The 21,583-nt window shown below is 41.7% G+C and overlaps 1 protein-coding gene across 1 annotated transcript in view; it reads left to right on the top strand.

Annotated features, from left to right (window-relative positions):
* Positions 1-1,202: 1,202 nt before the first annotated feature.
* Positions 1,203-21,583, top strand: part of hnrnpul1l (heterogeneous nuclear ribonucleoprotein U-like 1 like) — a 53,315-nt gene continuing 32,934 nt past the window's right edge. Inside the window, exons 1-5 of the mRNA XM_073029277.1 lie at positions 1,203-1,621; positions 11,921-12,064; positions 15,949-16,087; positions 17,845-17,921; positions 18,034-18,173. Of these exons, the coding sequence (XP_072885378.1) occupies positions 1,390-1,621; positions 11,921-12,064; positions 15,949-16,087; positions 17,845-17,921; positions 18,034-18,173 (732 nt within the window). The 5' untranslated portion in view covers positions 1,203-1,389. The remainder of the gene's footprint in view (positions 1,622-11,920; positions 12,065-15,948; positions 16,088-17,844; positions 17,922-18,033; positions 18,174-21,583) is intronic.

The following is a 21,583-nucleotide window of genomic DNA, read 5'->3' as shown; positions in this document are numbered from 1 at the left end:
TCTCTCGCTCGCTTTCTCTCTCTCTCAAAAAAAATCGATTTCTGGGATGTTGTATATAATTTGCGGGCGTCAGGGAGCCGCTATCAATATGCGGGAGACTCCCGGAACTTCCGGGAGAGGTGGGATGTCTGTCTTTTGATGATGCAAGGGGTGGGGGGGGGGGGGGGGGTCGACGTTTTTGCCGCTGCTTCTGTGTGGGGGTGGGGGGAGTGGTGGCAAGAACAATGATTTCTTGAACTTCCGGTAACTGCACCCTCTCCATCACCATTCCCTATTCCGGTTTCCCTCTCCCACCTCATCTCCTTACCTGCCCATCTAGTGCTCCTTCCTCTTCCCTTTCTCCCATGGCCTACTCTCCTCTCCTATCCGATCCCCCCCCTTCTCCAGCCCTTTACCTTTCACCAAACAACTTCCCAGCTATTCTCTTTACCCCCCTGTTTCACCTATCACCTTATATTTCTTCCTCGCCTCTTCTTACTCTGACTCATGTTTGCTTCTCCAGTCCTGCTGAAGGGCCTCGGTCCGAAACGTCGACTGTTTACTCTTCTCCATCGACGCTGCCCGGCCTGCTGAGCTCCTTCAGCATTTGTGTGTGTGTGTTGCTTGGATTTCCAGCATCTGCAGATTTTCTCTTCTTTGTGATTAGTATTAAAGTGTCAGCAGTGTACTCTTAAAAAGTAGTGATTAATTTTATTTGTTGCTAAATCCGGCCCACCGGTGCACGTGTCCATTTGTTTTCTGTGTCACCTAGTTCTGTGAAGAACCTGTCAGGCATCCTCTTTGATTGACATCTGCGTGGCGCTAACCACGAAAGGGTTTAATCAACGTCAGGAATTCAGACACCCAATCGCGGCGTGGGAGAGGCGGGATATCAGTCAGCGTTGCAACTGATTTGGGGATTACACCAGATGACCCGCCCACTATCGCCTTGTGAAACGCTGCGTCCGATTGGATCAAGCCGGCAGCAGGCTGAAAATATTTTTTCTCTTTTCCCCCCCCCCCCCCCCACCCAGCTCGCTTGGCGGAGTGGTGGACCAATGGGAAGCAACGACGCAAGAAAGCGGAGGGGGATGGCGGTGGGATTTTACAAGCTCATTTGGGATTGGTGGATTGGCGAAGAGCGGGCTTGTAGGAAGCAGGAGATGACCAATGGGAAGTCCGGAGAGAAAAATGGGTTGGCCGGGCCCGGCTGGCGCCGTGACAGCGGGTGAAGGGAGTAGACGGCCATTTTGTCGGCCAGGAGCTGCAGCGAGTAAGGAGGAGTTTTATTCCTAATCCGATCAGTCCTTTCCTTCGGGCGTATAAGCACTGATTTTATTTTGGTAATTATTTATTTGAGCACCGCGTGGAGTCCGGGGCGCGGCGGGTTTGTGATCTTAACTCCCCGAGATGAGTTCGGTGGACATCCGGAAGCTGAAAGTGAATGAGCTGAAGGAGGCGCTGCACAAGCGGGGCCTCGACACAAAGGGCCTCAAGGCTGACCTGCAGGAGCGGCTGCAGGCTGCCCTCAACCGCGATGCTGCCGAGGCGGCGGAGGAGCAGGAAGTGATCGCGGATGCCGCCAGCGACGGACACTCGCAGGAGGAGAAGACGGAAGAGCCGGCGACGAGGGCCTGTGAGGGTAAGTGGCGCTAGGCCCGGCTGGCGAAGGCGCATGCGCGAGCCCGGGAACCTCGGCTCCCATCCCCGTTTTGTTTGTCCCCTGATTGTAGGATATCCACTGGGATAGATTCTTGGAACTGCACACAATATGCTGGCAGAACTGGTGGGTTAGTAAATTTGCCGGTGACACGAAGGTTGGTGGAATTGTAGATAGTGGAGAGGTGGTTGTAGGTTGCAACGAGACATTGGGATCTGTTTTAATATCACTGGCATATGTCGTGAAATTTATTGTCTTTGCGGCAGCAATACATAATAATAGGAAAGAAACCGTGATTTATAGTAAGCATATATGTCTTAAGTAGTTAAATAAGTAGTGCAAGAATAGAAGTAAAAAAGCAGAGAGTCCAGAAGAAGGGTCTCGGCCCGAAATGTTGACTGTTTACTCATGTTGACTCCTTGGTTTGCTGAGTTCCTCCCGCATTTTGTGTGTTTTGTTAGTGAGGTAGTTTTCAATGGTTCAGTGTTCATTCAGAAATCTGATGGGAGAGGGGAAGAAGCATTTCCAGAATCGTTTTGAGTGTGTGACTTCAGGCTACTGTACCTCCGTCCCGATGGTAGCAAGGCATGACCTGGGGCATTAACAGGATTCAGAGCTTGGGTTGAGAAGTGGCAGGTGGAGTTCAACTGGGGAAAAGGGTGATGTGATTCATTTTGCATGGTCGAATTTGAAGGTTGATGACAGGATTCCTGGTGATGTGGAAGAACATAGGGACTTCAGATCCACATCCATAGAATGTGGAAAGTAATGCTGCAGTTCTATAAAACCTGGAAATATTATGTCCAGTTCTTGTTGCCTCAGCTTAGGAAGGATGTTGAAGTGTCAGAAAGGGTGCAGAGGATATTTACCAGGGTGCTGCTTGGACTAGAGGGCATGTCTTATGAAGATAGGATGAGCAAGGTAGGGCTTTTCTCGATGAGGATGAAAGGTAATTTTAGAGGTGTAAAAGATGAGCATAGTTTGAGTGGATAGCCTGAGACTTTTTCTCTGGACAGAAACGGAAAGTATTGAGGAGGAGTCAGAGGCAGGTACTTTATATTGAGAGTTGGAGCTTGGAACACGCTGCCAGTGGTGGTGGTAGAGCCAGATGCATTAGGTGCATTTAAGAATCCCTTAGATAGGAATATAGATGATAGTAGGGATGGTTTAGATTGATCTTAGAATAGGTTTAAAAGTCCAGCACACATCATGGGCTGAAGGACCGTGCTGTGTTGTGCAACTCAGCTGCTAGGCAGTGTCTGTGAAGGGAAATGGAGAGTCGAGTTTTTGAGTAGAGACCTTTGCTCTGTCTCAACCTGAAACTGACTTTTCATTTCTCTGCTTGACCCACTGAGCTCCTCCAGCTTTTTGTGCTTTGCTCCAGATGGCCGTATCTGCAGTCTCTTGTATGTCTGAATCCATAGAATGTTAGGTATGTCCTTGCCTTTTTTTGTAAGTTGTTGAGTAAAAGTAACCTGGATTGAAAGTATTGTTTTTGATTTGGAGTAGCACACTGGATGTTCAAGAATGCATCTATGGAGTGAAATGGACAGTCAACATTTTGGGTCAATACTTGTCATCTTGACTGTCATTAACACAGGAGATTTTGCAGATGCCATTGAAGGGTCTTGGCCCACAATGTTGACTGTTTATTCCTCTTGACAGATTCTGCCTGGCCTGCTGAGTTCCTCCAGCATTTTGTGTGTTTTGAGCTGGAATTCCCTCTGTGGAGGCATCCTGACCCACTGAGTCTCTGCAGCACCTTATGGCTTTGTGGTCTCCTGTGCCTCCATTGTTTTGATTTTTGTTTGAGATCAGTTTTGTTCAATATGTTTGGATTTGAAAGGCTTTAGTCATTGGGAGAGGTAGTATAGGCTGAGCTAGTTCCCCTCCCCCCCAGAATGAGTGGCCTGATTTGTGTCAGAATTGTGCACTGGTCAGGATAAAATGACCATACAGTATGCAGGACTGTATAGTCCGATGTAGGGTTTCAACCCAAATCGTTATCATTTCCTTTTTCCCTACCATTATTGCTTGACCTGTTGATTTCCTCCAACTTTTTTTATGCCATAGACCAATGCCATTAAGCAAGGGGTCTGTGGATTGCAGGTTGGGAGCCTACAGTTGCATATGTCTCCTAGATGAGTGCTTGAAAGGGGTTTTTTACACTCTGTACCTGAAATGCATTGTCAAACAATGTAATGAAATTAGATTCAAGCTATGTGTTTAAGAGATGACTAGAAAGGCCTTTAAACTGAAAGCTAGATTGAACTGAACTGAATATGCCTGGACTCTCAATTTTGTGTTTTATATTCTGTTTTTCTTTTTTTTGCTGTTTATGTGATATTTTTTGAGTGTTGGAGGGGTTTGGTGTTTTTCTTTGAAAGGGCTCCATGGTTTTCTTTGTTTCATGGCTGTCTGTAGGAAGGTGAATCTTGGTATTGTATATTACATACATACTTTTATAATAAATGTACTTTGAATCTTTAAATAGACAAGGCATTAGGAGAATATAGTCTTTGTGCGGGTAAATAGGATTAATGTACTCTACATGAGTGGAAGGTCAGCATGTATATTTATGGGCTGAAAGATCCATTTCTGTAAATGACTGACAGTACAAATCTAATGTCACCTGGGGCTTAGCATTGTTCCTAGCATTCTTGCCTCCAAAGGGGGAAAAAATGGTTGAAATTACATTATAGAGACAAGTGCACACTAGATCAGGGGCTGAAAATTTTATTATGCCATGGAGCCTTACCATTAACCAAGGGGTTCATGGATTCCAGGTTGGGAATCTGCTCTAGAGACTACAGTGTGCTAACGTGGAAGTACTTTTTCATGAGGGCTTATCTGCATTCTACAAAGGAGGTAACAAACACTGGGCTATATTGGAAGAAGATTTCAGACCAGTGTTTATTCTTCAATATTAGTAAAACAGACTCATAGGAAAATGGAGTAGGTCACCTGCCCTTGATTCAATATGATCAGTGCTGACCTCAGCTTCTATTTTATCCACAACCTCAATTTGCATATATATTTATGGTGTAAGTACATTAATCTATTGATCTAGCCTCTGCCTCTCTTAGTGGCTGAGAATTCCAGAAATAAATGACTTCTCCCTTATTTTGGAGCAGTGCCATTGATAAGTCAAGTTTATTGTCACTTCAGTGACTTTCCCACTCATGAAAACGTGTCCACATGTACCATGTCAAGATCCCTTGGGTCTTAAATGTTAGAATCAGGTCACCTTCGTCTACAAGGAATATAGATCCGAAATGTCTAGCCTCTCCTTTTAGGACAACCGTATCATACCAGGTCATTTTCGCATTACTGTGCGTGGGATGTTGCCACCCAAATTTGAATCAGAAACAAATTTAATATCACTGTCATAAGTTGTGAAATTTGTTGTTTTGTGGCAGCAGTACAATCCAGTGCATCAAAAAAGAGAGGGAAAATAGTAGTGGGGTTCATTGTTAATTAAGAGGTCTGATGGCAGAAGGGATGAAGCTTTTTTTGAAAAGTTGTGCGTGTCTTCACTCCTGTACCACCAACCTTGATGGTAACTGTGGGAAGATGGCACGTCTTGGGTGATGGGGGTCCTTAATGATGGATACTGCCTTTTTCCCCTTTTGAATATGTCCTCGGTGGGGGGGAGGGGGCAAACTGGCTGAGTTTGCAACTTTTGCATCCGTTTTTGATTCTGTGTAGACCTTCATACCAGATGGTGATGAGACCAGTCAGAATGCTCCCCACAGTACATCTGTAGAAATCTACTGGAGCCTTCGGTGACATACCAAATCTCTTCAAACTCCTAATGAAATATCGCCGTTGTATCAATGTCTATCAATGTATCAATGTATCAATTGTATCAATGTGTTGGACCCAGGAAAGATCTTCAGAGATGTTGACACCAGAAACTTGATCAGCTTTTCCACTGCTGATCTCTCAAAGAGGACTGTGTGTTTCCTCGACTTCCCCTTCCTCAAGTCCACAATCAACTCCTTAGTTTTACCAGCATTGAGTGCAAGGTGGTTGTTGTGGCACCACTCAACTAGCTGATATATCTTACTTGTGTATGCCTTCTCATCCCAATCTGAAATTCTGCCAAGAATAGGTGTGTTATTGGCAAATATATATGTGTTTAGCCACGAGTCATGATTGTGTAGAGTAGAGCAGTGAGCTAAGCATGCATTCCTGAGGTGCTTAGTTGAGTGTCAGTGAGGGAGAATGCTATTTCTGATCTCTACTGACTTGGTGTCCCAGTGAGGACCTCAAGGATCCAGCTGCAGAGGGAGGTACAGTCTTGGGTTTTGGAGCTTGTTGATTAGAACTGAAGGTATAATGTTGAATGCTGAGTTGTAATCAATCAACAGAATGTGTATTGCTTCTGTTCAGGTGAGGAGCTCTGTAACTTTTTCCAGGCCTGGGTGTTTAGGATCAGAAAACTTCTCCTCTAATCTCATTGCCCCTCCAACTCACCTTTTATAACAATTAATCTCATGCTTATCTCATTGAACAAATATTCCAGGCCACACCTGGAAAACTGTGGAGTGTTGATCGCCTTCTGTAAAAGGGACTACACTTACCACAAGGGCAGGGCAGCAAGGATGCACCGGAGTAGTTCCTGGGAGATTGAGTTTGAGAGATTGAACAGAATAGGTCTGTATTCACTTCTGTTTAGAGGAATGTATGGTTACTTTATTATTACAGAATTCTTGGACAGTTTGGTTGGGTGGATGCTGAGATGGTGTTTACCTGGAGCCTAGACCAGGGGTCATTGTCTCAGAGTAAGAGATGCCATTTGGAATTGCAATGAGAAATTCCTTCATTGAGAGAGCAAGTTATAGGCCAGTTAGCTTAACCCAGTGGTTGGGGTTATAAGGATGAGGTTTCCAGTACTTGGAGAGTAATAATAAAATAAGTCAAATTCAGCATGGTTTCTATAAAGGGAAATCTTGTCTGACAAATCTGTTAGAGTTCTTTGAGGAAGTAACAAGCAGGGTGGACAAAGGATAGGCATTTACTTGGATTTTCAGAAGACATAGGATAAGGTGCCACACATGATGCTGCTTAACAGATAAAAATCCTATGACGTTACAAGAAAAATACTGCATGGATAGAAGAATGGCTGACAGGCAGGAGGTAGCGAGTGGAGTAAAGTGGGCCTTTTCTGGTTGGCTTCCAGTGATTAGTGATGTACCTCAGGGGTCAGTATTCGAACCTCTACTTTTCACATTGTTTGTCAGTGATTCCGATAACAGTATTAATCGATTTGCGGATGATACGAAGATAGATAGGTGGGTAGGAAGGTGGGGTTGGACAAATTGGAAGAATGGGGGAAAAGTAGCAGATGGAATACGGTGTTGGACAATGTACGATAATGCATTTTGGAAAAAGGAACAGTAGTGCGGATTATTAGCTAAATGGGGAGAAGGTTAAGCATCAAGGGTGCAGAGAGACTTTGGAGCCCTTTTGAAAGATTCCCAGAAGGTTAATTTACAAGTTGAGTCTGGTAACGCGCCCGTTTCTGCACCTGCGGTATAACCTTGTGACCCATTGAAGCTGTAGGAATTTGCACTGTAAATTCAGTTTAGCTCCTTAAGAAACTGCTGCTACACAGGAATTGTTTGCTGACAAAGCAAGTTTAGATTTTATATCTTTTTCAAAACCTTTAAATTCTCTGAGCTACTGGAACTTGTGCCTGTGATACAAGCTACTTAACACTGCCAAAAGCATCACAATTGGTTTCAGCCATAAAAAGAACTGGATGGATAAATTCAGTAACCACTTACTGGAGAAGTCGGTGGCAACTAATTAGGTGAATTGTTCAGTACTAAAAAGGGAAGCAGTGGTGGTTGTCTGTCATGTCCAAAGATGACAGGAAACCTGTGCAGGAGTTTTTAAGATGGGAAAACCATTGCACTGGGGCAGTTCCACTCTTTGACCTCAGAAGTCTGGGTCCAGTGGTACGAACTGGGTTCTTCCTTGGTTGTAGTGGATGACCACGATTACTCCTGTGCCTTGTCATGCATGCCCTTTGCTCTCTACGGAGCATTGTAGAACTGACCTCCTGACCATTGCATCTCACTGTAGTTCTTATTTGCTTAGTCTATCGGATTTGACTTTGCAGGCTATGACAGGCGTGTCCCCATCTCACATGGGGTACGAGGCTGCTGGCTACCCTCACCTGGTTTAGCCTGCCTGTCAAAGCAGTGTACTGGGGTGTGACAGCTGTGGCGTGCAAACAGCTACTTAAGACCACAGGGGAGAGCTGAATTTCTAGTGGGAACCAAAGGTGAGTGAGCTGCCTTGGAATGGACACGACAAGCCCCTTCACCGGAGGTGCTGCTCCCTCCCTGGACACCCCATACTCCCTCAAGGGAAACAGTACATAAAGCAGTAGAACCTTTAGCATCTTGAGAGGTAATGGCTGATTACCTGCACGACATTGTTTTCCAGAATATACCTTGATTTCACTAATGCACAAAAATCTTATTATCAGTCTGTTTAATGTTAAATTATCGAACATCCATAGCACCCCCCCCCCCCCCCCATTATTGTAGATAATTCCAAAGATTCACCATCCTTTTGAATGAGTCTGTACCTTATTGGAGACTTGAATGGCTTCCTCTTCGATTTAAAGCTCTCTCATTTTCTTTGTTCTGGAGTCTCAGCTAGAGGAAAAGTCCTTCCCTTGGTTTACCTCATATGCTTTAATGTGGTCTCTTGTTCTTATAAACTGTAAGAGTAGAAGCCAGGACTACTCGATCTCTCCTCATAACAGATCTGCCATGCCATGAACCATTCTGGTAAATCTTTTTTGTGCTCCCTCCATGGCATTATTCACACTGTGCCGTATTCTTTGAGGCATGTTGTTGCTCACTCTGCCAGCTTGTGCTCTGGAAATCACTGCATTCTTTTTATTTCAACTTAGATTAGTGTCATTAGCAAGTAGACCTAGTGAGTAGACAAGATGAGGTTCAGGAGTAACACCTTATTTTCTGTCTAGGTAGCCTCCAACCTGATGGCAAGAACATTGATTTCTCCTTCTGGTATAAATTCCATCCACTCCCCTCTCCTATTCCTCACTCTGACCTTTCACCTTTTATCTGCCTATCATCTCCCCCTGGGTCACCACCTCCTCCTCCTCCTGAGTCCTAAAGGATTGTCTCAGCCCAAAATGTCATCTGTTTGTTCATTTCCATAGATGCCACCTGACTTGCTGAGTTCCTCCAACATTTTGTGTGAGTGTGTTCCTCTGGATTTCCAGCATGTGCAGACTTTCTTATATTTAAGATCCAATGAGTAGATGGGTAATTTTCTCATTTACTGTTTGACATGAGAATGAATTTTGTTTCAGTTGTCTATTTACTTTAAATGCTGGGTCTGTTGAATTAGTATTTAACATTGGAGTATAGTGCTGTTGCTCGTGAAATGAAGGGCATACTGTACTGATCCGCATCAATGGGCCGCGAGGTGCGATATCCACCCTCATTGTGTGTTGGAAGAGCTAGTCCTTGATATTACCTGGACGTTTTAATTATAAACCAATGTCCTGATACTTCAGCCTTCAGTGATTCAGTTGTGGAGCACATGAGAGAAAATAAGTTGCCTATCTATGTGGACAGTAAGAAAATGGAAGTGATGGGAATGCTGTGCGTGGACTAAATGGGTATTGTGGGCTGTGTTGTGAACAATATATGAAATAGTTGTGGCATAAGGGTCTGCTTGTCCAGGTGAACTGGGATAAGAGGGCATGACTACGAAGAAAAGTGGTGGGGGAGCTTTGAAAGTAATAGAATGTTCCACACCTTGCTTTATTGTCTTTGGCGGTCACTTGTGAACAAGCAGCTTAAGCAGGGGTTCTCAACCATTTAATACCATGAACCAATGCTATTAAGCAAGGTGTCTGTAGACCCCAGACAGGGAATCCCTGAATAAGCAGGATTGGTTGATAACAATTTTTAATGTTGAATGAAGAGTCTGATTTTACTGTGGATCTTTTATCCTCAAACCAACCAACAAATGGAACATTGACCCTTCTTTGTCACACCTTTCACAATTCTTCAGTCTGTGACAGTTGTTGGTTCACGTTACAAGTGGACTGGATATGCTGTCTTTGAGACAATGCTCTCCAAGCTGAGGATTAATTAACAAACTTGTCAGTTGTGAAAATACTGAAGTAGGTGGCTGCGTACTTCCTTTTTGACAGAATTAGGCAATGAACATCCAGATGATAATTCCAGGCAAAAAGGACAGATATCTCATTGGGCCTTCATTAGAAGACATGGGAGGAGAATTAGGCCATTTGGCCCATCAAGTCAAGTCTATTGTTATTTAACCATATACACATATACTGCCAAATGAGACAATGTTTCTCCAGACCAGGGTGTAAAGCACAGTAGTACACATAACACACAATAACTTATGAAAGTGAGGATAAAATCTACACATTAATTACACATAAACTAAAATGCATAAATTAAATATTGTGAGGTACAGAACAGATTGACTGGTGACACTTTGAATGCGATGTGGCAGGGAGTTCAGAAGTCTAATGGCCTGAGGGAAGAAACTATAAGACCGTTCTTGTCTTCATGCAAGTCTCCTGCCTGATGGTAGAAAGTTAAAAGAAGATGCTAGATGGACAGGTGTTTATGGAGCGCTCCTGATAAATGCCTAGAATGGGCTGCCTAGAAGGGTGAGTTCGTGAGCTAGTCGAATCTCCTACTGGGCCTCTCAAATGTATTTCGGAAGGGTTTGATTGTGATCTAATTTTAGGATAAATTCTATAAGTGAGTTTGAATGGTGTTTTTAGTGTTGGAGAGCAAGGTAATGAAACATTTCAACATTTTTACCAATAGTTCCTTCATGTGTTACTTCTGTAATTGGTTCTAATGATGTTATAGTCAATCATGTGACTTAGTATAACTCTGTTTTTTATGTATCTGTTGTTGAACATTGTGGTTTGTAGCATTTTACTTTGGTCCTTAAATGTCATACACCATTCGGCTTGGCTTGAGCTTTTTGAGGTAGTAGAACGGAAGTTAATGAGCTTCACAGTATTTTTGATTTGCAGTGTCAATTGGAAGCCACAAAATTACTCTTTCTCAAGATCAGTAATCTAACCACAAAACAGTGTCTCCTGTATCCAGCATTTTTTAAAGTTTTAATATTTACTGCAAATAAAAAAAATTGTGCAGATTTCAGGAGAGAAGAGTTTAATGTACAGAGGATGTGGCGTTAGTTCCATTTAACCAGTGTGGCTAAGAATATGTTCAAGTGGACATGCTCTTAGAGTTCTTGTGCTGCTGTCTGCATGGACTCTGACATCCGTCCTCCTTTGACAGTAGTAGTGTATTATGCCTTTCATAATACTGTAGGCTAGACAGAGGGAACCACTTTAGAGCTGGGTCATGAGCTAGGCCACATCCAAAGTGCTCCGTATTTTATGTTTACCATAAACAGCATTTTGCAAATGCAAGTTAGTGTCCCAGATTAAGGCAGGGTTCTTTTTAACCTGGGCAGTTCTCAAGTCAAAGATCCATCTGTGAACCGAGGTCCCACATGACAGGAGATATGTGCAGCCTGCAGCATCTGTCAGTCTCCAGAATTCTTGTTCATACATACAGGCTGTACTTAAGTTGGGTGTTCACAAGCTGGAGAGAACCTGTTGAAAATTGTAATGCAAAAACAGCACTACAGCTGATTTGCAGAGAACAAAGTGATATAGACATTTTCACAAGAGATTCTGCAGATGTTGGCAATCCAGGGTATCTCACACTTGCACAGTAATGTGGTGGTTAGAGTGATGCTTGTACAGCTCAGGGCATCAGAGTTCGGAGTTCAGGTCCGGTGCAGTTTGTAAGGAGTTTGTACTTTTTCCTTGACTGTGTGGATTTCCTCTGGGTGCTCCCATAATTCAAAAACGTACTGGTTAGTACATTGTAAATTGTCCTGTGACTATGCTAGTGTTAAATAGGTGGGTGTACTGGGCGGTTTGGCTTGTTTGATTGGAAGGACCTGTTCTCCTGCACTATCTCTAAATAACTGTTCAAGAACAGTTACTACCCCTCAACAATCAGGATTATAAATATAAAAGCATCATGAAATTTTCAGGTGGTAACTGCAGATAAAAACTTGTTTTATCATTATTTAGCAGGGTACTTATTATGTACCAGTCTCTCGCTAATGATTGAAACAGATCACCATGAAATTAATTACTGCTTCTTAAAATACCATTGACAACTTTTCAGTTGGTTTATTTTCATTTGCTTTCAGGTGATGGTACTGATGCTGAGGATCCAAGCTATGGTGGAGCCGTGAACTCCTTTAATCAATGCAATAATCAAAGCAATGACTTTGGAAGGTCCAGGCAAGAAAGTGTAGAGAAACCAGCCACTGAGCAGGCACCAGTAAAGCAGGGTAAGCCTTTAAAGCAGTTTGTGACATAAACAAACACATTTCCTTTTCTACATTTCACTTGAGGGATGTAGAAACCTTTCAGCAACCATTTGTCAGAAGTTTAAACATCCTTTGTTTCTGACTAACAAGAACTAGAGGGCACAGCCTCAAAATTGAGGGGTAACCCCTTAGAACAGAGGTAAGGAGGATTTTTTTTTGTTTTAGTCAGAGAGTAGTAAATCTATGGAATGCTCTGCCACAGACTGCAGTGGAGGCCAAGACTGTGCATATATTTAAGGCAAAAATTGATTGTTTCTTGATTGCTCATGACATGAAAGGATATGGCGAGAAGGCAAGTTTAGGGGTTGAGTGGGATCCAGGGTCGGCCATGATGAAATGGCAGAGCAGAGTAGATGGGCTGAATGGCCGAATTCTGCTCCTTCGTCTTGTGGTCCAAGTGCTGCTGCCCCAAACATGCTGAGCAGCAATGAAGGTCCTCCATCTCTGGTGGTGTTCAGGGCTTCCTTCTTTTGTCAATATCTTGGTTCTCACTAGTCCAAATGGACAGTCAGGAATACTGCTGTACATGGCAATATTCATTGCTGTTTCTGTAACAGTTTTGTTTGACCAGTCAGGGTTGTTAGCCCTGAGCTGATCCCCTGGACACTCTTAGTCTGGCCTCTACCCTTTGACCTGTTTGTCATGGATGACCCTACCAAGAGCTAAAGCATAGAGTCCTGACTCCAGCCAGCATAGCTGCCTGGATCATTGAGACATGCAAGCCTCTAAGCCCTACAAGGTTGTGGTCTTCTTGGAAGATATTTGATGAGGAGATAATGTTTGTATTGCTATGTGCACTTTATGTAACTTAATAGCAGTTGAAGGATTTCTTTAGCCAGAGAGTAGTGGACGAGCAGCTGTGGAGGCCAAGTCATTGGGTATATTTAAGGTGGATGTTGCTATATTCTTTATTAGTCAGGACATAAAGGTTAAAGAAAGTAGGAGATTGGGTTTGAGAGGGGAAATGGAGCAGCCAGGATGAAATGGCGGAGCAGACTTGATGGGCCAAATAGCCTAATTCTCCTCCTATAGCTTATAGTTTTGTATAAATCTATTTGGATGTTATCAAATTAGTTTTGAAATCCATATTTATATTTAATATAAATCAGGGTTCTCTTTATTCATCCTGTCGATTACATACTCATAATAAAAGATGGATTTGTTAAATGACTAACCTTTAATAAAGACATGTTGATTCCACAGTCACCCAATGATTTCCCAAGTGATCTGTTAACTAAAACTTAATAGATTTCAATATTTTGCTATTAATCTCTATTGGGCCAACTGGTTTTATTTTTCACCCTCATTTCTTGAAAACCATTTGGTATTTTACAAACATATGGTATTATTTCAGCATCAAGAGAATTTGAGAAGACCAAGCTTAATATATTCTCTGTAGCCAACTCTCTCAAAACCCTGAAGTACTGAATACTAGGGGCTGTGTTTTTCTTCTTTATTTTTTTAATTAGTTGTAAATTATTTAATGCTATTAACATTGATTCTACTTTTGCAAGTTTTCTTTTTCAGCAAAGGCAGCTTCAATAGATCTAAGGTTTTGCCTCGTTTTTATTTGCTTTATTTTTTCTGCCTTTTTTAAACTGTTGTATCAGTTGTTAAAATCCTTGTTTATCCTTTGAATTTAGCCTGTTTTTCCCAATCCGTTTTTGGTCATGCATGGCTCTCTAAAGCTTTTTCAATCTCACTGCTTACAAATTTTGCCGGTTCTTTTAATTTACAGTTATCCATGACATCATTAACCATACTGTTGGAAAACCAGCATTTTGTGTCCTTCTGTCCAATACAGAAAATTGTGTGAAAAGCCTTAGATAATTTAAATTTGTCTATTAATTTTAACTCTAGTTTATACCTCAGTTATTGAAGACTGGAATTTTCCCAACCCTGATTTTGTTCTTAAGAATCTTGTAACTAGAAACATTTTATAGCTGTTCTTGAAGGAACAACTTATTTCACCTCATTTGTTTCCACTATATTTTGTTTCTATAGTTACCTAATATTTTCCTTTCTAATTTTCAGAGATGTTTCTGAGGAGTATTATTAACTTTTTCCTGATAGCAAAGCATTCCATGGGAAAATTCCAGCACATATTTACTATTGCGTGTTGGCCTTGATTTGTGACTCATTGCAACTGAACGCAATTCTATCCTTACTCTATTAACACTCGTACATTTTCAAGCTAGTCATGTTCTTAAGGCTTCAGTTATTTCTTGTATCACTGTGCCAAGAGTAAGGGAGTGAGCCTTCATTTCTAGTTTGAGGGGTAGCTTTGTATGCACAGGCTTCTGTCCAGAGACCGAAAACACACTGATATTATAATTGGCTCACTGACTAGATGTAAAACCTCACATCATCCTAATCTTTGTATGGCATTAAGGCTTTATGTTATCTGAGCAGTAGGCAGGGTTAGTAGTAGAGGTTGTTACAATAGGGATTTTGAAAAGACTCTTAAATAGGCATACGAATTAGCCAGCCGGTGGTGGTGTGGCTCAGCAACAGACTTCAAGGCAAGTGATCCTGGGTTTGAATCTGGCTGGCTCCTTGCATGCTTTCCATCCGTGCTGGGTTGAGTGTCTAGCTAGCAACTCAGCCTCGGAAAAAAAAACAGGCAAACACTAAAGAAACGGCAAGGTTGCCACCCCTGTGCCACAAGGCATGGTAAGGAGTAACAACATAACATAGGCAAATTGATATAGGAAAAATGGAATTTATGAGCTGTGTAGAGAGGAAGGGTTAGATTGATGGTGTACAAACTTCGTGGGCCAATGGGCCTACATTTTGCTGTACCATTCTATGTAGAGAAGCTGAACACTACAGAGATTTTGCTCTATCGTAGAAGTATTAAACCTGCCTGAGGGCAAAACTAATAATCTGTATCATTTTACTAGTAACACTAAATTTGGGCTGGTGTTTCAAACTGCCTGTCGGCAAGCTCAGCCAGAATTGGAGCATCTGTCTTATGAACTTGGAGAGTGTGCAAGTCTTAAACCTTGCGTGGTCCATATTTGCCACTGTACTCTCTAAAACTGAAAACTAGTCTGATGGAATTCGGATAAATACCCTGCTGCTTATTAACCTGGTCAGGATTCAGTTTTTCTTGCTGGTGTGCTGTGTTCCTTCAATCACCATGTGCAGGCAGCTCCCTTTCACACCATTTGTTTGCCAGCACAAGCCAAACACATTTGTGAATTCTCCATAGAAATTACAACTTAGCGTCACTTTTTAATCAAACCTTTGAAGGTGGGAAATGCAGCAGGCTACTTTTGTAACGATGCTAATTTTCAGACTGCTGCATTTAAGTACATTCCTAGAGCCAGTCTTGATAACTATAGTCACTTGCTCATCTATTGAGATAGTCCCGCCTGCAGTGATTTCACTTTAAGGACTCTATCTTACTATTTATGTTCTGGTAAATTATTGCTTTTTATTTATATTTACATTTGCACAGTTTGTTGTCTCCTGGCTGATTGTTCATTGATCCTGTTATAGTTACTATGATTTGCTGGGTATCCCTGCAGAGAAATGAACCTCAGGGTTGTATGTGGTGACATACTGTTTATGTACTCTGATAATAACATTTACTTTGAACTTTGAAAATTATGCGCCCACTGTTGTAACGCATGACTGATTTCTTCCACGCCACCAACACCTGATTTGTTTTTTGCTGTGGAGTGAAAATGGAAATTTATACTTGAAGTTTGTGAGTTACATCTTTAAACTAAGCCTGCAGTTGCAGGGCTGGTTGTGAGTTATTACTTCAGGCTCTGAACTAAGCCTGCAGTAGAAGGACTGGTTGTATTAACATTCTGTACACTATATCGTTTGTTTAGATTTTCAACCAGTTACAGTAAAAGAGGAACCTGTGGATCAAACGACAGTCAAACAGGTGATACCACCAACTAGAAAAAGACCCTTTGCAGACCAAGGGCATGGATATTACGAATACCGAGAGGACAGGATTTATGGTCGGTGAGTAATATTATCCAGGACACTACCCATCCCTTATTCAGTGATTAATGACATGTAAGATCCCATCTGTATCATGGCCACCCATTTTGCTGGCGGCATGGTTTGGAAATTCCTAGGGATGAAAGCTTCTCACTGGGTTGAAGTAATCTCTCTTAATTTTCTTGTTAAAGGATTGCAAGAAGGTAACTGTTTAATTTGACGGAAGATCATTCTTTTTAACTCTGAAGAAGCTAATTTTTTTCTGCCGTATTTTAAACGGAAAAGGCCACAGAAATGTAATGTAGCAGCGAAATTGGTGCAATATTTTTGATTAATCCTTCTTAGCAAAATTATCTCACAGTTTGGAAGATATTTAGCTTGGGTGATTGGTTGGGTTGAGATTTCAGCGACGAGATTTGATTTGATCAGCGACAAGATTTCTTCCCCACATCACAAGTGAGTTTCCAAAATCAGCTGATTGGAAAATTATATAAAGGTCAAGCATTCGGAAGACACACCACAATCAACAGTGCGTTAATAATCTCTCCTCGTATGGTGATGAAACATTTGCAAGTAAATTGCTAAGTTTGGCGAACAACTCAACCCAACCAAATTACCTCATAAATTAGTTGTTACTTATAGTTGCCTCTCCAAATGTCTTGATAAAACAAGTAGAAATAATCCTTGGCAACATACACAAACTGGTGGAGGAGCTCAGCAGGCAGGTAGCATCTAGGGAAAAGAATAAACAGTTGACGTTTTGGGTCAAGACCCTTCATCAAGACTTGAATGGATCTTTAGTTTCTACGGAATGCACAATAGTTATAAAAGCAGGAGATTCTGCAGAATTTCCAGAACCTGCAGATTTTCTCAAGTTAGAAATTAGTTTTTTTCCATGCATAATTGCTAATTTTTGGTTGGAAGGAGGTATGATTTAAAGTGTGGTGGATGTAGTTATGTTTGCCGAGAAGTTTAAAAAAAAAAGATAATTTGTTGGATAGGCTGAGCGACAATTTCTCCCAGTGGTGGAGAATAGAAAAGAAACTTAAATAGGTATTGTGTAATCAGCATAATATTTAGTTTCTTGATCCATTGAGACACAGACTAGTTCCTAAGGTTAATACTTTAACATTTCAGTCCAAATATTAACAGATTTTGACATCCAATGTGGTTGTTGCATTATTGCTGTGGCCCTTGTATATTAGGTACTGAGGGAGAATAAATCAAATCTAGCACATGGTAGGTATGGTCCATAGTATTTTGACTGCCTAATGCCAAAATGTTCAAGTTGGGTAGTGATCAAGGCTAAACAAGATTGATAGGGAAAAAGCAATGATTATGGCTTTCAATAGAATAGAAATAGTATTTTCCACAGAATGCACAATAGTTACAACACGAGATTCCACAGATGCTGGAAATCCAGAGCAACACACACGGACAAAATGCTAGAGGAACTCAGCAGGTCAGGCAGCATCTATGGAAATGAATGAACAGTCAGTATTTCGAGCTGAGACCTTTCTTCAGGACTGGAAAGGAAGGGGGTAGATGTCAGAATAAAAATATTTTAAAAATGCATGATGGTCAATGTCTGAATAATTATTGCTGATAGTGGGAAGCAAACTCAGAGGTTTTTAAGCTTGGGGCTTGTTGCCAAAAAACAAGCTAGCTTAATGCACCATAAAAACCGATGAAGGAGCAGTTATCTCTGATGAATTCGGCCTGTATACTGTTGCCCTCTAAGAAGCTGACAGCAACATTTTTTTTCCACAACCCTTTAGCAGAGCAAAATCTCCCCAGCCACCTGCCGAGGATGATGAAGAAGAAATTGATGAATCTTCGGTGACTATTGATACTTGTAAGTATTAAACGGTGCCTTAGTAACAAAATATTTTCAGGCTAGTCTAAACTGGTTTGACTTAACATTTTCTTGTTTCACTGTCTTACATTTTCCCTGTTTTCAATCCTAGATAACTGTGATCTGCACTTTAAAGTAGCTAGAGACCGCTTGAGTGGCTACCCCTTGACTATTGAAGGATTTGCATATCTGTGGTCAGGAGCACGAGCAACATATGGGGTCAACAAGGGGAGAGTTTGTTTTGAAGTTAAGGTACTTACAATTTTCTTTTGAGGGCATGGAGATGCCCATTTTCTTTTTCTCCCCGTACATGTCTCCTGAACCTAAGTACCTCTGGTTAGGCAAGTGATCAGCTCCTGGGCCTCTTCCAGTGTTGCTCATGAGCTGCTTGCTGAAATGTACTTGGTAGTGACCCTACAGAACCCCTATTCTTTCCTCATGGCCCCAATAGCAGTGTGTCTGGACTTTGTTCACTGCTTCTAGCAGTGGTGTTCAGATTTTAGAATTTAGGGTGGGAGGGTTGAAATCCTGAATCCCTGGGTTCCCTTGTTCTGCGTTGGAACTCCCCAAACTGAGCCACAAATCTGCATAGGTTTAGATGAAAGCTATTATTTCACCTTTATAATTGCTGTTTTGATTTCAAAATTGCCCGATAAGTAATCAGATGTTGAAGGAAACTAGTCTTACTGCATTTTCTGAAATTTCATCTTGTTAAACACAGCCACTGTTGATTGGGTTGAGTTGTTCTCCAGTCTTGGCAATTTACTTGCAAACGTTGGTCACCGTGTGAGGAGATATTGTCAATCAATAGCACACTGACGATGTCTCCTCACTTGGTGACAAAATGTTTGCAAGTAAATTGCCAAGATCGAAGAACAGCTCAATCAAACCTTCATCCACCTGAGTTACGCATCTTCTGAATTATAGTCACTTTATTATTCTTAGGAAGGCAGAAATAATGACTAACAAGTAGTGAAAGAAAGTTTAAGATCTTTCTCCATTTCAGCTGAGACAACTTTGGGTGTCATGGTAGCTTTGAATCCACTTGAGCTTGAGGTGGTGAAGGGATAATGGTTTAAGACAGGGGTTCCCAATCTGGGGTCTGTTGACCCTTTGGTTACTGATGGGAGTCCGTAGCATATTAAAGGTTGGGAATTCCAGTTTAGGGATTTGTTAAAGTCTGGAAAGATGTTGCACAGTTTTAAAGGTTGAGTGAAGGATTTGGTTTTTGAGAACTGTAGTGCTCTGCAAAGAATTGGAGAAACAGTGCCATAGGAGAACAGAGGGTTCAGAGAGATTGAAATGATGGAATGGAACTGGGGCATGGCACAGATTACTAGAAAGAGTTAAGACTTTAAAATGTATGCCCCTGGTTCAGCATAGTTCATTGTGTACAGAAATGAAAGATTAGTGAGATTTAGCATGAGTAAGGGTGTGGATGTTGCTAATCTGGAGGTAGAGTGACTAGGATTTTGATGAGGGGGTTTGGGGTTTGGCAGTATTTCAGGACTGGAAAATAATATGTTTGCCGAAGCTTCATTTAGCAGGACAGTTTGATTAGATGGATTGGGGTAATGTATAGTTGTTGGTCATACGTGAACTTGGTGAATTCATTTACACAGTAACAGAGTAAGTGTTCTCTGTAAAGTTCTCATGTTAGTTGTTAGTAACTGGTGCATTTGTGGACTGAAGGTTTCACATTTAGATGCAAAGCAACACTGATGTTGATCTGAACACATCTATCTGGCTTAAGTGTTGCGCTTTAAAATAAAACACTCTAAAGAAGAGTAAGATCCATTCTCATGAATGGCTTAAGATGACTTGTCTGTGTAGTTTTACTCGGGAAGAAAGGTCATGGCTGTGAAAGCAAAGTTCCTGTTGTAAGAGCCACTTGGGTTGGTGTTGCTTTTTCACCACTTCTGGCATGGATATTTTCTCATGCCACCTTTCAGTTTCCCAGGCGGCATTCCCAAGATCTTAGATTCAAAAGGAATAATCCATTAACTCTTAATAGGACAGCTTGCATCCTAGACCATCTTGTTCCCTTCATTACTCAGCTGATTTATTAGGTTTTCAGCAGGTGGGTTATTAAGGAGCAGTTCTTTGTTTCTGTTGCAGTGAATTTTTAAAATTTGGATTTTATTGATAATGAGAAAAAGTGGCTGTCTGTTCCTTTCATTATCATCATTATGTTTTGTGTTGTGTTGTGTTGTGTTGTATGACGTAGGTAATCATGGCCCATGACCATGATTGTTCTTGGCAAATTCTACAGAGGTAGACTGCCATTGTTTTCGTCTGGGCAGTGTCTTTACAAGAAGGGTGACCTCAGCCACTATCAATACTCTTCAGAGATTGTCTGCCTGGCGTCAGTGGTCGCATAACCAGGGTAATATGCATCGGCTGCTCATGCGACCTGTTCCTATGGCTTCACGTGACCCTGATCTGGGGAGTGGGGCTAACCAGGTGCTACACCTTGCCCAAGGGTGGCCTGCAGGCTAGCACAGGAAGGAAGCGCCTTACAACTCCTTTGGTGGAGACGCAAGTAGTGTGGTAGTGTGGATGTTTGTGCTTTGAGTGAGATATTTTGCACTTGTCAGAAATTTTCACAAAATCCTGTTATGACTAGCTAAATAAACTACTTACTAGTTGGTGTCAAATGGGATTCAAGCTACATTTTATGCACCTCACTGTTATGTTTCTATTAAATTCTTATACTTTTGGTTCTTCTAATTTAAGGGAGCACTGAATAGCTAGAGATTTTTTTCCCCCACATGCTGAATCTACATTTGTGATGATTGACTGAGCTCACATAATGGAATGATCAAGTCTGCGAAGTTCCATATAAGTTGTCCTCTTAAACCTTGGAGCTCCAACGTGGAACACATTATTCCCATTAACATTTCCAGGCATCTCTTGCCTTGTTAAGGAAATATTTCTACTGAGCTGTCTACTGAGTGGTCTTTACTTTTAAATTGGATTAATCAGTTACAACTACCTCTGAACACTCCCCACCCTCGGCATTTTGTCTAAATCTCAAGCATTACCAAGACTTTATCTTGGGACTCTATTTGCACAGATATTGACAGTGTAATTTCTACTATGCATCCAGCCTTTTGCGTCAGTAGGTATCACACTATTTTATTTGGATTTAAATTGCACATTGTTTTAGGCGTCACCTATATCTGTTGCCAGTTTATATGAAATATTCAAATTCTTGTGCAGACCCTTAGCTCTCACCTGTATCTCTGGAGGTGTCTGCATACTTGACACATACTGCATGTACATTGTTTGATGCCCTTGGCATCATAGAGCATTTATGTCCTTAAAATAGGGAAATGTGCTTGCCGAAACCATAGACTTTGCGGAGCTTAAAGGCAGTTGTAGTGAAAGAATTTGGACTTGAAGTAATAGTGAACAATGAGAGAGAATCAGGCATGTGACCAAAGGCAGAATTTCTATGATCTTGTAAGACTCTGATTACAGAATTGGAGGGGCAAGGCCAAGGGTGGTTTAGGTCCAAGGAATTTTAAATTTGACTGCTAACCAGCAGGGTTTTGGTTAGTTAGCTGTGAGAGAAGTGAACGTAACTCTCTGCAAGTTAACACATAGCAATGATGTTTAGGTATGGGAGGAAGGCAGACCAGATGACTATTGGATGTCCA

The sequence above is a fragment of the Hemitrygon akajei genome, chromosome 25, assembly GCF_048418815.1.
Source record: "Hemitrygon akajei chromosome 25, sHemAka1.3, whole genome shotgun sequence".
NCBI lineage: Eukaryota > Metazoa > Chordata > Chondrichthyes > Myliobatiformes > Dasyatidae > Hemitrygon > Hemitrygon akajei.
The sequence above is the reverse complement of the archived record's forward strand: the minus strand, read 5'-3'. Positions and strand labels throughout refer to the sequence as shown.